Here is an 18110-nt window from a genome sequence, read left to right as displayed (position 1 = left end):
ACCCTGTGCTCTGTGCGTGTGCTTTTCTTTCTTTTCAGTTCAATTGGACTGAGATTGAGGTGGGATTGTTAAAATGGTGTTGTGGTTGATGATACCTATTCGTACCCTCCTTTAATGACTATTACGTTATGCCACGGTGTCTTGTATTGTGTGTTTTGTAGCGTATTTTGTGATCTCATCGTCGTGTTCTTGCCGTACTACGTGCAGTGCCTACGAGTAACATGATGTGCGTATGTACATAGATATCTAGGTACCTAGGTAGGTAATGAGGTGTCGTAGTACATAGGTATTCAAGTGTCTGGTGGTTCTGGTACTTGGAAGCTTCAAATCAATTGATGCGTATGGCTGGTACAATATCAGGGCATCAAACTATCACAATTATCCAAACAGATCTGAAGGCACCATTATCAGCACAGCTGAAAGGCAAGAAAACGCTATGACTAGTCCTATTTCGTATTCCACTACCTAGGTATGTACTCCAAATAAAACTACTTGACGCAACCCATAGACCACAATACAAATGATGGCCAATGCCATTATTACGCTGACCCTGTATACAAGCCCAGCCATGCGATGCAACCGACCACCAGCACTGCTTGCTATCCACTCGCTAGGCAAGACAAGCCATGATTAAGAAACAAGAAGAGCATTCGTGCCAGCCCTCCATCAGATACGTTTGAAACAAAAAAGAACACCACCAGTACAAGGTAGACGACCCATCATACTCCGTTAATTAAAAACAAGATGAAAAAAAAGGACTCTCCAGACGCCCCCGGCATTTACGCGTCAGAATAATAACCATCCGCTTGAGAATGACTAGGCGGTAAAGCCCAACTGCCATGGCCGCCTACCACGTTCTCCCGTGACCCAAAGTAGGCGGACTTGGCGCGCTTTTCGCGCTCAAATTCGGCCCATCGCTTCATGGTAATCTTACTGCTGTCGAATTCGCCCTGGTATTCGATGCCGCCCTTCTTGACTTTGTCTCCTGCCGTCTTACGCGTGTCGCCCCATGAGAAGTCGTCAAACTTCCAGAAGGCATATGTCGGGAGCACAAAGTTCCAGATGGGTAGCGAAACCAGGTAGATTAACATCCAGACGACGTAGGACCATGAGTGGGCTGTGACGAGGATGAGGAGACCTGGTAGACCGAGGATGAGGGCAAGTAACACTAGGGGAATGATTTGTGGTGGTGAGTGTATAATGGAGGTGATGACTGCGAGGAGAAGAAGTGGTTAGCATGTGTCGGAGGATTCAGTTCTTGGGGGACTTAAGTTTACTTACCAACATAGAAGGTAAAAGCAATAGCAGCCGGCAGCACCAGCGTGCCCACAAGTTCTACAAAGACAACAAACTGCATGCTGAAGCAGAATGTACCGCACAAGTCTCGAACCAGAATAAGCTCCATAAGGTTGTGAACAGTCGAGTTGATCCAGCGACGGCGTTGAGAGAGCAGAACCATAAACTTGTCGGGTACCGTCGTCTTGCACACAGCTTGAGGCACAAACACCTGCTTTCGCTTTGGGAACGTGCGCAGCATCAGAGTCGTCAGGTATCGATCCTCACCAAGCAAGTACAAGTTCTTCTCATGCAACGTTTCAACCACATTCTCAGAGTAGTGCTCCACAACGTCTGGATTGGCGAGAATGGGCACCCAGTAGTTCTGACCGCCCTTGGGCGCCTTGATACGGTACATGCAGAAGCAACCAGGCAAACACGTAACACCACCAAAGACTGACTCAAACGACTTGGCCAAGTGGTGGGAAATGAAGTACTCAAACACCTGAATGGCAGTGACCCAGCTGTCTCGCTTGTTGGCAATCTTGGTCTCACCACACAAGCCCATGATCTCGGGGTCTTTGACCATGGCAGACACCATGTGCGTCAAACTGTCGGGGAATACCTTGGTGTCGGCGTCAACCATGAGGACGATTTCGTAGTAATCGGGTGAGATTCCCGTGACCTTCCAAAGACCATTGAACATTTCGTACTCCAGCTCCGTCATTCGCTCGTCAAACATGACCTTTTGCAGGAACGACATCAGAATGATTTGACTGTCTCGCTTGCCACGGTTACCAGGCTTGGCCTTGTCAGCCTCGTCCGGAGTACCGCATTTGACAATGAGCATCATGGGCACACGCTGCTGCTTGTCAACCGGGATACGGCTCTTATTACCGTAATCGTAGAATCCGCAGTAGACCTTGGCCATGTTGTGGCGCTTCGACCCGCTGGCAACAGCCACATAGGAGAATGACTCAACCATCTCTGGGGGCGTGGAGTGATCCTTCATCATGCCCAAGCAGACGTCCGGGGTAGAGACCGCCTCGCCCTTACCCTTAATAATACCGTCGCAAATAACAACGATAGCCTTGTGGCTGTTGGGGTAGTCGGTCATGGCAATAGAGTCGAGAGTGGTGCGGATACCCTCGGCGCCTTCCGAGTAAGCAGTAACCAAGCACATAGTGTGAGCAAGGGGGAAACCAAATGGCATCCAGTCAGACGGTGGCTGAGGCACGACAGCATCGTGAATAAAACCTGCAGGGCCAGGGCCATCGGAGGGGCTGGCAGCACTGGAGTAAGGGTCGGAGCGCAGGAAGCTGGCACGGCTATCGTTGGCTTGTCTATAAATGGAATTAGGGTTGAGCAGAGAGCTGCCGGGACCTTGGCTGGCCATGGTTGTAGGCTGCCGTCTGGCTCTGGTAGGTTGGTCGGATCCGTAGACTGCAGAGAATCGCGAGGTGGTTGGTAAGAAAGACGAGCCTCGCTTGCTGGTTCGGTCGGAACCCATGGCAGAGCTACCAACATCGCCTGGCAGTCGAGGAGGAGCGCGATAAATGTCCTCGGACCAGTCCTCAATCTGCTTGGCACGCTTTCTACGGTCCGAGGTTTGCGACGTCTTTGAGGCTGCGTATTTGCGGCTGATAAACCACTGGAAAATCAAGGCCAGAACAAAACGCGTTCCGACAACAGAAAGAATCAGGATAAGAGCGCAGTAAAGTACGACCTTGGACGCTATACAGCCGACAGTCTCCGTATCGACAAATCCAACTCGGGTGATTTCTTCAAGACACTGAGCAACCTGCTTGTCGCCAGAAGACTGGAACATGCGCGTTACGTCACGTCCTCGAATAGCCCTGTTGACTGCGCTGTCCTGGTCTCGCAAAATTTTGAAGCGATCGGGGACCGTAATCTCCGTCTCGTTGAACCAGTTAAGCAGATTGAGATCGAGCACACTGCCAGAGTAGACAATCAAATTGCGAGAGCTGTTGCGAATGTCATCCCAGGTGAAGTAGACATCGGCTGCTCCCTTCAGACCAAGATAAAAGGCATTTCGAGCATTCGAACTAGTGTGACAGGCATAGCCCAGATAATACGGGTTGGTGAAATTGGGGCGTGTCGAACCATCCTGGTTGAAGGTTGTGCAGGGATAGTACCAGGCCAACTCGCCGTTGTTGTTGGTAGGCACATCCGAGTTTGGTGCCTTGTTGATGAGTCCCTTGCAGTGGCCATTGACGTTTTGGAAGAGAAAGCTGCCATCCTGACCTGCGTGTTTCTCGGGCAAGTCGAACAAAACGTTGGCACCCGTACGATCTTGTCGGAGGGGAATGCCTTCAGCGGGAGGATGATGGGAGCTTGACAAGTCATACGCAACACCGTGAAAGATCATGTAGCCGCCAGTTACCTTGTTGACTCTCAATCTCTCGGGAGGAGCACTGCACACGGTAGCGGTGAATCCAAAGGTGAGGAAACCAACAATGGCCATGATGACAAGAATGATACTTATCAGGCCCATCTTCTCTCTCCAGGCTCGGCGCTGAGCCTTTGTAGGTTTTCCGCAGCACTTCAACATGAAGTCTGGGCACCAGAAGGTGACAATGGCGCAGTAAACGTTCCAAGCACTCGGAGGTCTAATCTGCTCGGCCATGGCAGGGTTCTTGCGCGACTTGCCGTGCTTGCTGTGCCTACTTTCCTTGGTAATTTTGCCAGACTTGCTGCGATGAGGATGTGATTTAACGTGAGCATTACCCTTCTCCTGGTCACCACCACTCGTCTTCCGACTCCGGTGATGTCGAGATGGAGAGCTATCTGCGAAGCTGCCGTGGGTTTGCGAGCCACCCGATTGTTCGGTAGAGCCGTCGACATTCTCCAAGATGGGATCGTTGCCCGTGGACGAGGGCATGGTCTCCATATTGGCGGCATGCCTGTGGTAGTGGTAGTTTCTGTGATCCTTTCCGATCCTATTTCGCTCCGGCCGAATCAGACTCCTTTTGCGCGTAAAAGGTTGGTCGGGGCTGTGCGGCGGGGGGGAGGCCGCAGGATTCGTCGGTGACAGAGGGAGCGTCTCTGTATTGACATTAGGGTTGGAAATAGTCTCGGCGTAAGAGGATACGGATTTCCCACGTTCATGTCCTGCTCTTGGCACAGGTTGAAAGCCAGTCTCTATATCATTAGGGCGAGGGCGTCGTGAAGGCGAGTTTCGGTAGACATTGCGATGTTCGTAGACCGGACTGCCGCCCGGTCGCTCCGGGAGTGACATGGTTCTGAGGCGTAAATGTCAGCAAAAAAGGTCGAACCAAAGTGTGGTGAACAATCATAAAGTCGACGACAACAGGGGGCGTAGAATGGATTTGCAGGTAAGCTCCGCATAGGACAGTCTCGGCGTATGTAGAATGTTCGCAGGAAACTTTTCCAAATTTGAAAAAAGTTTTGCAATGCTCATCAAGTTTGATAATTCTGCCAGTTGGGAGTCCGTCGCAAGTTGGGTCGGAAAGGGGGCGCCAGTCAAGCAACGACCAAAATCACCACACAAACCCCAGAAAACTCAAAACAAAACATTTCAAGAGCAATAGATCCATCATTCAGCGGGGTATACTCACAAGGCTGGATATGTTCGTCGAGGTCAAAGGCCTCTCCGAGAGTGCGAAGATCAAGCAAGCAAGGTGCTCCGTCGACGATGCGATTTCTGCCCAGAGGATGGCGAAACGGGCAGCGATCGTTCCCAGGCACAATCTCAGGTGCCTGTTCCGCAACTTGCCAAGGCGGTTTCACAAATGCGCAGTGTCGTATCGAGCCGAGTCGAGTCGAGCGCCGAGTTGGAGAGAAAAAAATGCAATGTTTCGAACGGATGCCTCCTGTTTGTCGTTTGGGAGAGTGGTGAAGAAAAAAGAATATTACAAAAAAAACGAAAGATTTGATCGGCCAAGTGAGGAAACGAAGGCGAAAGGACGACGCTGGTGAGAAAAGAAAGGTGCGCCGCGCTGGGTTGCTGGCACGATTCGTTTTTCTCAATGTCAAGGTCCTTTGGGTTCTCCTTGGTGCCGAATGTCCCCCGTGGTAAATTAAAATAACAAGAAACGAGTGATCACCGGGGGGGGATGGATGTGGTGGTGGAGAGGCGTGCGTCTGGTTGCTGTGGGCAAAGAAGGACGTGGAGGAGAGCAAAAACGGATTGGGACTGGGACTGGGGAGCGGGAACAGGAACAAGGACTGACCTGACCTGGCCTGACCTGGCCTGACCAGACCAGACAGGAACAGGGAACTCAAGACTGCACTGTGCCAGCCAGAGTCGCCGCAGTCTCGTCTAGCATTGAAGGGCCAACCAACCCAAGCCTGGTGGGCCCAGACATGAACCAGTTGACTTCAAAGACACCTGTGCAAACATTCAATGGGCCACCGCAAGTCGAGGATTGAGTTCAGAGTTGCCGAGCCCCTGACTGGTCAAGTACAAGTTCCCAGTTCCACCCGTCGACGTCCCACCTGACCATCGAATGCATTGGATGCTACCTGGCCCTTTACTCGATATTGGTTGTTGGTACTTGTACCAGACCAGACCAGATCAGACTTGACCTCACACTCACAAGCCCGTGCTGTGCCGAAGCCCAAGCTTTCAATCTAATGACAAGAAAAACAAGCGATCGGATCCAACATGACAGCTCACAAGTCCCAGCTCGTCGCACGGCTATCTTGATAAAACACATGGCTAGCGAAGGCAAAAATAGAATACTGCAGAAAGACCTGCTCGCTGCGGAGTATTGCAATCCATTGATGCAACTGTCTGTTGCCGAGTACTCCGTAGATGTAGATGAAGAGCAATCGATTGATCCGTGGAGCCAGCCTTGACCTTGACCCCTTACTTTGATCGTCCTCGTTTCCGCCCTCGAGTGCTCCATAACAATACACTGTCCTTGTGTCGACTCTCAGCAGCCCAGGGCTGTGACTTGTGTCAAATGGCCTGGGAGCTTCATGTCGGCAGCCCGGTTGCTGCGTCCTGTACCTTGCTGCCAAGGTTCGATGTTTTCTCCCTTCAATGTTCTTTTTCAACTACCCCAACCAGTGTGCAATTCACACAATATGCGCACAGTGCATCAACCCACAACGCAGCTAACCATACAGTGCGGCAAATCAAGCCACCCAAACACCACAGTTTCCATCCTGTGGCCATTGATGTTGATATTTGTTTGGTATTTTTCACTTCCACTGCCACGTAAACACAGCCCACGGTGCTCCGTACAGCACAATTCGCTGGACAGTCTGCTCAGCCTGCATCATTCGAGCACCAGACCTAAACTCTCACCCCCGGCTTTTCCGCCGTTCAAAGGGGGGCCGTCTGGACTGAACAAATCTTTCAAGTACCTGCAGATACAGTCCTCGAATGCAATGCTGTCACACAAGCCAGAGAAGCCGCCTTTCAGTACGAGCCACCATCCACTTCTGCCAGGGCAAATGAACAAATATAGGTGCCCTTAACAAGCGGTACTTACCTAGGTATCCAAATACTGCCTCCAAGGTCAGCCTCATCCCCTCATGCTGATATTTTGCACACGACAACCAACCGCGTTGTCCAGTCGACAAGCCCACCTTTCCAACTGGTGTGCACGCCACTGCAGCCACGCAGCACATCACCCTCGTTCCTTTGTGCGACCAGTTCAAAAATATCCGCTCTGGACCTTGGCATCTGAGGTGGCGTCGCCAATACGGGACGTCGAGAACCGCACTGGCGTCTGACTTTTGGCCGCCGTGCTACTCCTACTCGGCCCCAGCCCCAGCCCCAGCCCGGTAAGGCCCGCTTCGAGCTTCGAGCTTCGAGCTTCGGCCACCAACCAGCTTGCGCACTAAATGTATCCCATCAATCAAAAGTCATCTTACCACTAACAAGTTTTGTGATGAGATATGGGTGTTGTCTCTGCCGGTAATTCGAAGCAGTTCGTTTTGTTGATTCATTGTGTTGTAAAGGCAGGGCACGGTTCATCCCGTCTGCCAATGCTCTGTCTCTGTGCCCAGTACCAGACTCCATATGCACTTGATAAACCACCAGACACGGGACCTGACCAAAAAAAAAACATGAAAAAAGAGTTCAAGGGCAATTAACCCGAGTGGAAAGAAGAAACTATATTGCCAGCATCACCAACAAAATCCGCTTCTAGTGCAATTTTAGCGTCTTCCCTTTTTTTTTTTTTTTGTCTTACTTCGGCATCTAACACTCATATACTCCGTAAACCTTGCTGAGATGCACTGGTCAAAGTTTTAACGCCTCAAGTCCAGAACAAACTTAGCCATACAAACCGATCAGACAGCTCCCAGCGTCTTGTTCAGCATGCGATAGATCTTGTGTCGTGCCTTTTGTCCTCATGCTTCTTGGAAAAAGACCACGTTGGGTTGTTCGGTTCAGCATTTCCACGGCTGTCCCAAGTGTCAAATCAAGCACCAGCTCTCGTAGATGAAGGATGACGTGGAATGGCTCCTGCTTCATTCCTGTGGCCCGATTTAGGACTGCACCACTAACCCATGCTTGGCGTCTCAAAATTTTGAATCAGGACATGAGGAATATCTCAACTTACAGCAGAAATGTGAAACCTGCAGCAGAATGTCGCACCGCCACCTGCCACAGCACTGGCCATTCTGGTAGAGTATTCAATGTTGCGTCTGGGCAAAGCAAAGGAATACATGCGAGCCAGGCACGAATTCGACGCCGGGAAGCTTGTCTGCGTACGAGTGCACGAGATTGTAAGCGGACGCGCAGCAATCCGCTCTGACGCGTCTTGATGTTGGGAAACTTGCACCAAGGTCTACTCCGGACTCCGTCCAGTGAAGATGAGTGAACTCGCGATGGAACCACCCCCACGTGGTAGCTGTGCAAATTACAGGGTTCTTCTTGAAGAAATTGCGAAAGGCCTCACCGCTTATACTCCGTCGTCTTGCAGGAATTGGATCGGCACTTGCAGACCGAATAATCGCCAATGTCCGTACAAGGTCAAGTATGCTACACTACTCGTAATATTATCGGTAGGATTTATCGCTGATGGCTGGGCAGCAAGGACTAGAGTTCTGAAGATGGTATTTTCCCTTGCAGATGTAGAGTTGACAATGGAGCGGCCTGGTTGATCATTGGAACAGCGACATTAGTAGATTAAATAGATTCGTATCATTTGATTCTTTGACACAACATGTCGTCACAGCAGTGAGTAGTGCTTCGCTAAGAGTCAAGGAGATGCGATGGTATGTCGTATTGTCGCAATAATTGCGTTCTGCTCATTTAGCCTTAAATTCGTTACCTCGACAAATACTCCCAATCCTAGCTACCCGGCACCTAGGCCGATAAAATTGAGTGTTGAGACTCCATTATTGTTGATAAAGTTCAATCTTTGGTGCAGTCCCAGGTCCTTGTAAGCTAGTCAAAGGGGCGATTGAGCACAGCCTTTCGGAGATGAGGCAGGGGTCTGTTGCATATTGATCCGAAATTCCAGATCATTTCGACGAGTCAAGGAAAGGGCAGGATGGTTATTCAACCACCTCAGAAGTGGGTCAACAGATGCAGATGATCTTCAGCCGCAACTGGAACTGTGAAGCTCGCCATCTGGGTTCATCCCAGAATACCGATTGTGACGGGCATGAGCAAACCACCACCACGGTTTCGTCATGACACGGCAAGGCTCAAAACGACATCTGGGTATTCGGCGGGCTGTGTTCTCCGTTGATACCCTGGAAGACAGGCGACAGCATCATTTCTCCCGACCTGTATTTGGTGCCCTCCCTGAGCCGAAATCCGACGCTGGCAGGCTGGCTGGGCACGACCCTAGTTCTGTGGCTGATGAGCCAAGGCGTAAGGAACTTGACACTACCGAAGAAACTGTTCATTTGGTTCCCACTAAAATTGTAGCTGAATCGGGTCTAAAGGTGAGACTAGAATGGGCAGATTCTCATCACGACAATTTGGATGTGGACAAATGACGACATTCCTTCTATATGCGTCCTTTTGCTACTGGTACAGTAGTAAAAATTAGGGGGGTTACGGTCCACGTATAGTATAACCCCTATCTATACTATATACCCTCCCTTTATTATTATACCAAAATAGTATACTAGATAGTATAGATATAGTATAGAGTCTATAAGTTAGTTTAGACTTAGGTCTAAACTAGAAAATAATTAGTATAATATAGCTAGGCAATATATATGTTACGGTACAAACCGACAAGTCGCACGTGACAAGAATTAGCCCCTATTTAGTCAGGTCTAGCATCCAGGGAGTAGGATTCAATAACTCTCAGATATCAGAATTTAGACGTACTTGCATTTCTTTACCTTATGACCCTACTATGTGACACGAAGATACTTACACGGCACGTACCAGAACCGACAGCATTCCTGCCGATTCTGGCACGTAACAATATATAAATACACTAAGCACTTATATCTGTAACAGCTAGGGTTCTCAAGGGATAAACCAGACGAGGTTTATGTTAGCAGAAACATTTATATTGGTTAGTCTAAGCGGTTAAATATTATATTAGTAGTATATTAAGACTGTAACTAGTTAATTAGTATAGTTACTCCAGGTGTTACATAGAATTGTGCTTAAGATTACTATTAAAGCTAAGAACTAAGAGCTATCTAAGAAAGAGAAAGTTTAGGGTATCTATATACTGTAAGGCTTATTATGGATTACTGGGCTTACCATAATGCTCTCTGCGATCTAGGCGATCTATCTGTGCGTATAATTACTTGGTTGTTCTGAGTTTATTGAGTAATCCCTTCTTAATTAGTACGGTTGCCTGTTATGGTAGCCCGATTGGGCCATCGCAGGTGCTAGCTGCAGACATACCGGTTGTCCGGGCCCTCTGCCAATTAACCACTGCGGCAAAAGGGTACAAATTGAACAAGTCCCTTGTGACTGCCCAATCTAGCACTATACAGGCTCCCTTAGTTGCGCACAAGACTGGGCTTTAATGTAACGGTCCAAGCGAGTATATTGACAACTGGCTAGGTGACTATGAACAAGTATCCAAAGCTGAGGAGAAAAGGAGAAGGAGAGCAAGAAGGAAAGAGCTCGCAGAGCTCTTGTAGCCTTGTGAGCTTGCTTCTGCTAATCTCGCTTGTTGCTAGGGGTTACCAACAATAAGGCTGGGGACGAAGGCGAGAGTGCAAGCCGAGCCACCACCGGGCTCAGCCCGTTACATTTAAGCCCAGACCTTTACACTGCCCGACATTTATCCGCGCTATTTATGCCTTAGCGTGGGGCAACTTCTGCAGTCGGCCCATCCTGCGGCCTTTACTCACACTTTGGTCTAGCCGCGCTAATTAATTCTAGGTACAGAGTATGTAATATTAGGCTAGGTGTCTAGATAAGCAGAGTAAAGGATAGAGAGTGTTATATTAGAAGGATAGTAGCAGATAATTAGCAGCTAGGGTTATAATGGTCTTAATCTCTAACCTCTTTCGTTCTAAAGCGGCCTTCTTCCCCTTTTTTTTTAACATAAAGCGGGGTAGCGGTAAGGCAATTGTAAAAGGTAGAGCCTTTTTTTAGTAAAAGGGAGGTTTAGTTATGCGGGGGAATAAGACAAAAATAAGGTTATTATACGGATATAATACGGATATAACCTTAGTATATTTAGCTTAGGATAATAAGTTATTATGTAAGCTATTATCATAGAATATAATTTGGGAATAATACGGGAATAAGGTTATATTATTATTATATTATAGAATTAATTAAGAATTAAGTTTAATTTTATCTTTAGAAGGGGAATTCCCTCTTTATATAGTAAAATAATCCTGCTTACTAATAATATATAAGCATTCTTATTGGTTAAATTTACTTATGGTATTCTTCTCTTATAGAAGCTCTTTCTCTTACAGCAATGCTAGTCTAAGGCTAATGCCTCCTAATATCTTGGGGCATTATAGTTCTAGCAGGCTTGTGCTTTTGGGCTTACTTGTAAAGGTCTGGGCTTAAGCCCAGTCTTGTGTGTGCAACTGAGGGAGCCTGTATAGTGCTAGATTGAGCAGTCACAAGGGACTAGTTCAATTCGTACTCTTTTGCCGTAATAGCCAAAGGGCCCGGAGCAACCGGTATGTCTGCGGCTAGCACCCGCGATGGCCCAATCGGGCTAGACCATAACATTACTGGCGATTAGCCTCTAACATATAGTGTTAAATATAATAGCTACAAACAATAGGATTATCTAGTGCTATGGCAGAAAGAGACCCACGCTAGGTCTCACGTGCAGATCTAGATATTATCTACAATACAATTGCGTTAAGTCTTGTGAAAGCACTAGTAGCTTATTATGTACAGGTATAGTTACTCCTAGCAATACCAGACAATGTAGTGCGGTGTCTATAGGGATACATAAACGCGCAGCGGGACTTTTTTAAATGCGCAGCAGCCTCAGTACTTTCCCCACCTTTACTAACACAATTACCTGCATACTGATATGCCTGTGTTGCTCTCTGCGCGTGTGCCTCTCTCTGCGTGGGTGCCTCTCTCTGCGCCTCTCTTTGCCCCTGACTTTCCCACTGCCTGCTAAATTAACTGCAAAATTGAATGCAAAATTAACTAAAGATAACCGCAAAGATAACTGCGGAGATATCCGCAACAATAACCGCGAAGATGACTGAAGATTAGAGCATTGCCAAAAAATACAATACATAGGGTAGGTAAAAAATACAAATACAATACAGTACAAAAAAAATAAAATACAAAATACAAGCAACCCCTAAAAAATACAATAAATACAATACAAGCAATGCTCTGGCTAGAATATATTGTTGTGGGTGGTGCTCTCTCCTTAAGTCTGGCTGCTCTAGAGAGCTCTCTATCTTCTTGGGAGGTAGATTTGTTAGTATAAAAGTAGAGTCTTTAATTAGAGATAAGAGTTGGCTTTTGTCGCTAGATTAGGACTAGGTCTGCTGCGCATTGGAAAAAGTCCCGCTGCGCGTTTATGTATCCTGTCTGTAGACTATAGACATAGAGCTATATGTCTTAAATAAAGGCGCGCAGAGTAAGCAACTAGATAACGTGTTAATATATATATTAAGGGAAATCTAAACTAGACTGTAGAGCTTAGAATCTACTTAAGTCTACTACTAAAGTCGTCTCTGTCCTCTAGCACTAGATATTCTATTAGCTTTATGCTTATTTACACTTTTAACTCTTATCTTATATCTCTTGTCTCTTAGCTCTTAAGATGCAACTCTCTTGTATTTCTGTTGCTGCTATAGCGGTTCTCATGATCTCACCAGCGATGGGGCGTAAGCTGCGTGGCAGGCTGCCTCGGCCGCATTTACTTGGTGCGTTACCGAGTGACCCGCCTTCTCCGACTCGGCCGGGTACGCCTCCTCCTCCGCCCGCCAGGCATTCGGAAATACCTGCGGTATGACTATAACTAGTTCTATAACCCCACGTGCAGGCAGTTTAACATTAAATGTTTAAATGTTATTCTGCTCACGTTAACCAGTTGATCGTTTCCTGCACTTTAATATTACTGTACTAATTGTGTGAAATAATAACAGTGCGTCCCATCAACCCATGGCAGTGGGACTTGCCATGTAACCAAAAACGGCGAGAACATTCAGACCCCATGTGCTTCGTCATCGCCAGTACGTTCAGTCACCTAAATACCAAGTCTATCCAAATATTAAAGCTAATTTGCCATTATTAGTGTCCTACGGAAATAGGCGCAAAGCGCAGATGCACTTTAAGGGGCTATTATGCCCTCTGCAAGGATCAGTAAATCCGTCGAGTTAGCTATCTTCGCACCGCCCGCACTTCGCGCACTTCAAGTCGATACGTTCCTGTTTACTAGGAGCTTTTCCGTGCATCTCTATATCATCCATACTACACTGGGAATGGGGGAGTAGAAAGGGGCTGCGTTGCGTCCTGTAGGCAAGTAGGAGCTAACGGTTTGAGTATTGCTATAAACAGAGCATTATTAAATATAGCTTATGTAGTTTTTTTATTTTCCTAAAATATTTATATAAAATAGACTAAAATGCTTATAAGAATATAAAATCCCCTAAAAAATAGATTCTTAATTTCTAAGCTTACTAAGAAAAGAGGTTTTAGCGCTTTAGTTAAAGCTAAAACTATAAAAACTATATTTGTCATGGTCTAGCCCGATTGGGCCATCGCGGGTGCTAGCCGCAGCCATCTGGGAGGAACGCTCCCAGTCCCCTTTTGCTGTAATAGTGTAAAAGGTAGAGCCTTTTTAAGTAAAAGGGAGGTTTAGTTATGCGCGGGAATAAGATGGAAATAAGGTTATTATACAAATATAATACAGATATAACCTTAATATATATAGCTTAGAATAATAGATTATTATGTAAGCTATTATTATAGAATATAATTTAGAAATAATATAGGAATAAGAATATATTATTATTATATTAAAAAATATATTAAGAATAAAGTTTAATTTTATCTTTAGAGAGGGAATTCCCTCTTTATATAGTAAAATATCCTGCTTACTAATAATATATAAGTATTCTTATTGGTTAAATTTGCTTGTGGTATTCTTCTCTTATAGAAGCTTTTTCTCTTATAAATGGCTAAAGGGCCTAGAGCAACCTGTAACGTGCACAGCGTATTAGAAGATAAAGCTAGGTAGCAGCAAGAGGGTACGTTATATTTAAGACTTAAGCTTACTCTCGCACATCTAGATGTGTAAGGTGCTAGCTAAATAGCAGCAATTATATGTTAATATGTGAGTGGTAGCAAAGTAGGGTCTATATGCTTGCGCACCTTATAATTATCCCCCCCCTACTATAGCTAGTTGCTAGATAGCCTTACAGTTAGTTTGCTAGCTATTAGGTTATAAATTACTTTATAATATTAATATAACTATTTATTATTGTGAAAATATTAGTATATATAACCTAAGGTATTATTATATAGTAACTAATATTATGTATATATTGCTGCCCCTTTGCCTACTCTTTACTTATCTTTTCTTCCTACTATACTATCTTTTCTATTACTATTCTCTGCTCTAGATTACTATTTAAACTTATTTTTATAAGTAAATTACTACCTAATTACTGCTAAAATAACTTTTATTACTATAGAAAAGCACTTTTATATATACTGCCTATAAACTATAATTAATAAATTCCACGCTAGAGGGATAAGTACTTCTAAAGTGCTAGAGATTTACTATTAATTTAATATTAAGATTAACTCTAAGAAAGAGCTAAGTAAGAGATGCTAGTAGTATATTATGCGTGCTAATACCTATAAAGCAGTAAGTTACTATATCTTTATTATGCTTTCTTTTTTCCTTTACTAATATTTATATATAGCCTATAGCTAGAATAGCAGGAGATATATAGGATTTTCTCTAGCTTCTAGAGTTTTTATGCAGCTTAATTATAGTAATAGTCCCTAAAGAGAAGTAACTAGATAACCTAGAGAATAATAATAGGTTTTAGGTATTTATGCCTATAACTTGCCTCTATTTTGCCTAGCTTTTACTAGACCTTACCTATAGTTTTAACTATACTAAGACTACCTATTAGGTTGCCTATAGGCTAACTAGTTTTGCTAAAGCGCATTTAGTGTGTAGTTATCTAGTGTAATTGCCTGTATATTACTAGCTAATATTCCTATTTAGCCTATAACTACTACTTATAAGTAGTATATTATTACTTAATAGTAACTTATAGTTACTATAGTTTCTTCTTCTTATTTTAACTTAGTATATATAGGCTCTTTATTCTTATTTTGCTATAATTTTGCCTGCTAATTTCCTTCTAGGAGGCCTATAGTAGCACCCTAGATGCTTAGAAGGCTACCTAGGTATTACGTTTGTGTCTCTTAGACCCTAGATATTGCTTCTAGGTAGTAGCAATTTACTATCTTTTTTATAGCATTAAGGAGGTAATTACTGCTAATAAGTATAATACTAACTTCCTAGATGCTTTAGGGGCTTTTCTAATTTCTATCCCCTAGATTTAATAGGGTTTTTGCTTATTTTTTGCTAGGTAGATAGTAGTAATTTTATAGAAATAGAGTTTTAGTAGCATAATGCCTTTTCTATAATTTTTCTGTCTTCTTTAGCTAGTATTATTATAATATTTTGCTGCCTTTTCTACTGCCTTTTCCCTATCTATATGCTGCTATAGTAAGAGGCATGTATATATCTTTAGTAGGTACCTACTAATTATATTCTAAAGGCTATCCCTTCTATTTTACTAGGTATAAAGTACCTTCTTAAGAGGTTCTCTAATCTCTAACCTTCTCTACCTTATACTTATTATTATTATTATCTAAGTTAGGCATAGAGAGTAGCTTCTCTCCTATTTCTTACTGGTATTTCTAGGGTTCTAATGCGCTTATAGGGAATATATTATAGAGGCAGCTATACTAGCTAGATAGAGCTAGTTAGTATGCTTATTTACTAATAGCTTTAAGGACCTAAAATAGGCTAATATAATAAGGAATTAGCTTTCTTTTTTCTTTCTTAAACTAGAGGTTCTTTATAGTAAGCCCTACTAAGTCTTCTCTATTTAGAGTAAGAGATTAGTACTACTTATTATAGTATTTTGCCTATATTTCTATAGCCTTTTACTAGTATTACTTTAGTCTTCTATAGACTTCTTAGAGTTTCTAAATATAATTTCTAGCGCTAGGCACCTCTACCCTATAGCTCTTAGCCTTAAGAGTAAGGTAAAACTCTAGCGTGTAACCTATTAAGGCATAGTAAGGTATATAGCCTATTATGCTACTAGTAGCATTATTATAAGTATATTATACTTATAGCAGTAATAGGAGCTAGATAACCTGGTTTTTCCCTATAAAGTACTATAGATAATACTTAATTATCTGGTTTATTTGCTCTATCTGCCTGTTAGTTTAGAGGTAAAAAGCTATTAATAGCTTGCATTTTATCTTAGATATATAGTAGAGGTCTCTCTAGAACTTGCTAGTAAAGACTAGCTCTCTATCTAATATAATCCTCTCTAGAGCTCTAAAGTAAAGTTCTAGTTCCTTATAGAATAGCTCTATAAGGTCTATAGCATTAATAGTAGTAGATATAGGTAGGAAGAGAGAATACTTAGTATATTAGTCTACTATTACTAGGATTATATTAACCTCTTAGTTATTATAATAGCTTATAGGCAATCCTATAATAAAATCTATTAAGATTTTAACCTAGGGTTGCTAGGGTATTAGTAGGGATTTAAGGGATCTATATAGGTAATACTATCTAGTAATAACCCCTTAGTAGGTAGTATAGCTAGCAATATAGTTCCTAACTTTAGCTCTTATTTTAAGCTAATAGAAATGCCTCTATAGCAGGTTAATAGTTCTTTCTATTCTAAAGTAACCTACTAGCAGATTATTATAATATAGCTATAATAGCTCTTACCTAAGGCTAGGTTCCTATAGGATAATAGCCCTATTATTATATAATATTAGGCTACTTATAGTATAAGTATAGGTACTACTCTTTCTCCTGCTATTCCCTATAGAATTTATACTAGCTTGCCTTTATAGTTTAGTATCTTCCTTTTAGGCTTTAAGTAGTATTTCTATTAGTGGCCTAGCTAGTTTATTATTATAGGTAGGTTATAGCCTAAGAGCTTATTAAACCTTCTCTACTATAACTATCTATATAGACCCTACTTTCTCCCTAATTTAGTTATTAATTTAGAGCGTAATTGCTATATCTTTAGCTATTATATAAGCTATAAGAGCTATATTTCCCTAAGTAGTAGGCACTAGAACTTCTTTATTAGCTTTAACTAAGATAGAGCTAGTAGCTCCTAGCATTTTGCTATATCTTCTTTAATATATTAGTATAGTTTCTACTATCTAAGTAGGTACTATTTTCCTCTTAAGGTCTAGTAATAGCTTCCTATTTATTATAGGTTTGCTAGCATAATTTAGCCTCCTAGATAGCCTATTAGTAGGGTTAGACTTCCTAGCCTAATATTTAATAATAAAACTAAAAGGCATTAGGAATATATACTAGCATACTTATCTCCTATTTAACCTTAGCTAATACATAAAAGTCTAAAGGTTCTAGTAGTCTAATAGAACCTTAACTAGGTTAGCTACCCCTTTAATATAATATTACTAGTGCTTAAATAACTCTACTATAGTAAGTAGTTCTTAGTCTAGCATCCTATAGTTTCTTTCTGTGTCTATAAATTTCTAAGACTAGAAGGCTATTAGGTAATATTACCTCTAAATATCTAGCTATAAGAGGATGCCTGCTATAGTAAAATTAGAGGCATCTATTTCTATGCGTATAGGGAGTTCTAGATTATAATGTTAGAGAAGAGGTACCTCCTTAAAGGTAGCCTTTAGGCAAGTAAATGCCTATTTCTTCTTACTTTCTAGTATAATAGGCCCTAGCTTAGTTCCCTATTAGCTACCCTTTATAAGAGCATTTAATAGTACTATAATACTAGAGTATCTCTAGATAAACTGCCTATAAAAGTTATAGAATCCTAGAAAGACCTATACCTCTTAATAAGTAGTAGGCTTCTTCTATTATAGGATAGTATTAACTTACTAAGAGTTTATAGATATCCTATTAATTAAGAGAATAAACCCTAGAAACTCTACTAAGTTCTAGTAAAAGGAGCATTTTAAGGGTTTAGTAAATAACTCTACTACTCTTATTCTCTCTAGTACTTATTATATATATTTAGTATAATCTTTCTTAGTCTTAGAAAAGATAAGAATATTATCTAGATATACTATATAAATAGTATTAACTAGCTCTCTTAGAGCCTAGTAGATATAGCTTTAGAAGGTAGCTAGGGTATTAGTTAACCTAAAGGGTATTACTAGGTATTTATAATAGCTATAGTAAGTTCTAAAAGTA

The 18110-nt window shown here is 42.9% G+C and overlaps 3 protein-coding genes across 3 annotated transcripts; 2 read left to right on the top strand and 1 right to left on the bottom strand.

Annotated features, from left to right (window-relative positions):
- Positions 1-779: 779 nt before the first annotated feature.
- Positions 780-4534, bottom strand: VFPPC_05572 (chitin synthase D; the record flags this gene model as incomplete). Its single annotated transcript, XM_018284744.1, has 2 exons — positions 780-1213; positions 1282-4534. The coding sequence occupies 2 exons, from the start codon at positions 4532-4534 to the stop codon at positions 780-782; spliced, it is 3687 nt and encodes a 1228-aa protein (XP_018141592.1).
- A 350-nt stretch (positions 4535-4884) lies between these two features.
- VFPPC_16193 (hypothetical protein) lies at positions 4885-5235 on the top strand (the record flags this gene model as incomplete). The annotated part of the gene is made up of 1 exon (XM_022429001.1): positions 4885-5235. The coding sequence occupies one exon, from the start codon at positions 4885-4887 to the stop codon at positions 5233-5235; it is 351 nt and encodes a 116-aa protein (XP_022284266.1).
- A 3678-nt stretch (positions 5236-8913) lies between these two features.
- VFPPC_16192 (hypothetical protein) lies at positions 8914-9225 on the top strand (the record flags this gene model as incomplete). Its single annotated transcript, XM_022429000.1, has 1 exon — positions 8914-9225. The coding sequence occupies one exon, from the start codon at positions 8914-8916 to the stop codon at positions 9223-9225; it is 312 nt and encodes a 103-aa protein (XP_022284265.1).
- Between the last annotated feature and the right edge of the window lie 8885 nt (positions 9226-18110).

Source organism: Pochonia chlamydosporia, chromosome 5 (assembly GCF_001653235.2).
Source record: "Pochonia chlamydosporia 170 chromosome 5, whole genome shotgun sequence".
Classification (NCBI taxonomy): domain Eukaryota; kingdom Fungi; phylum Ascomycota; class Sordariomycetes; order Hypocreales; family Clavicipitaceae; genus Pochonia; species Pochonia chlamydosporia.
Note: the sequence above shows the minus strand (reverse complement) of the source record. Positions and strands in the feature narration are given on the sequence as shown.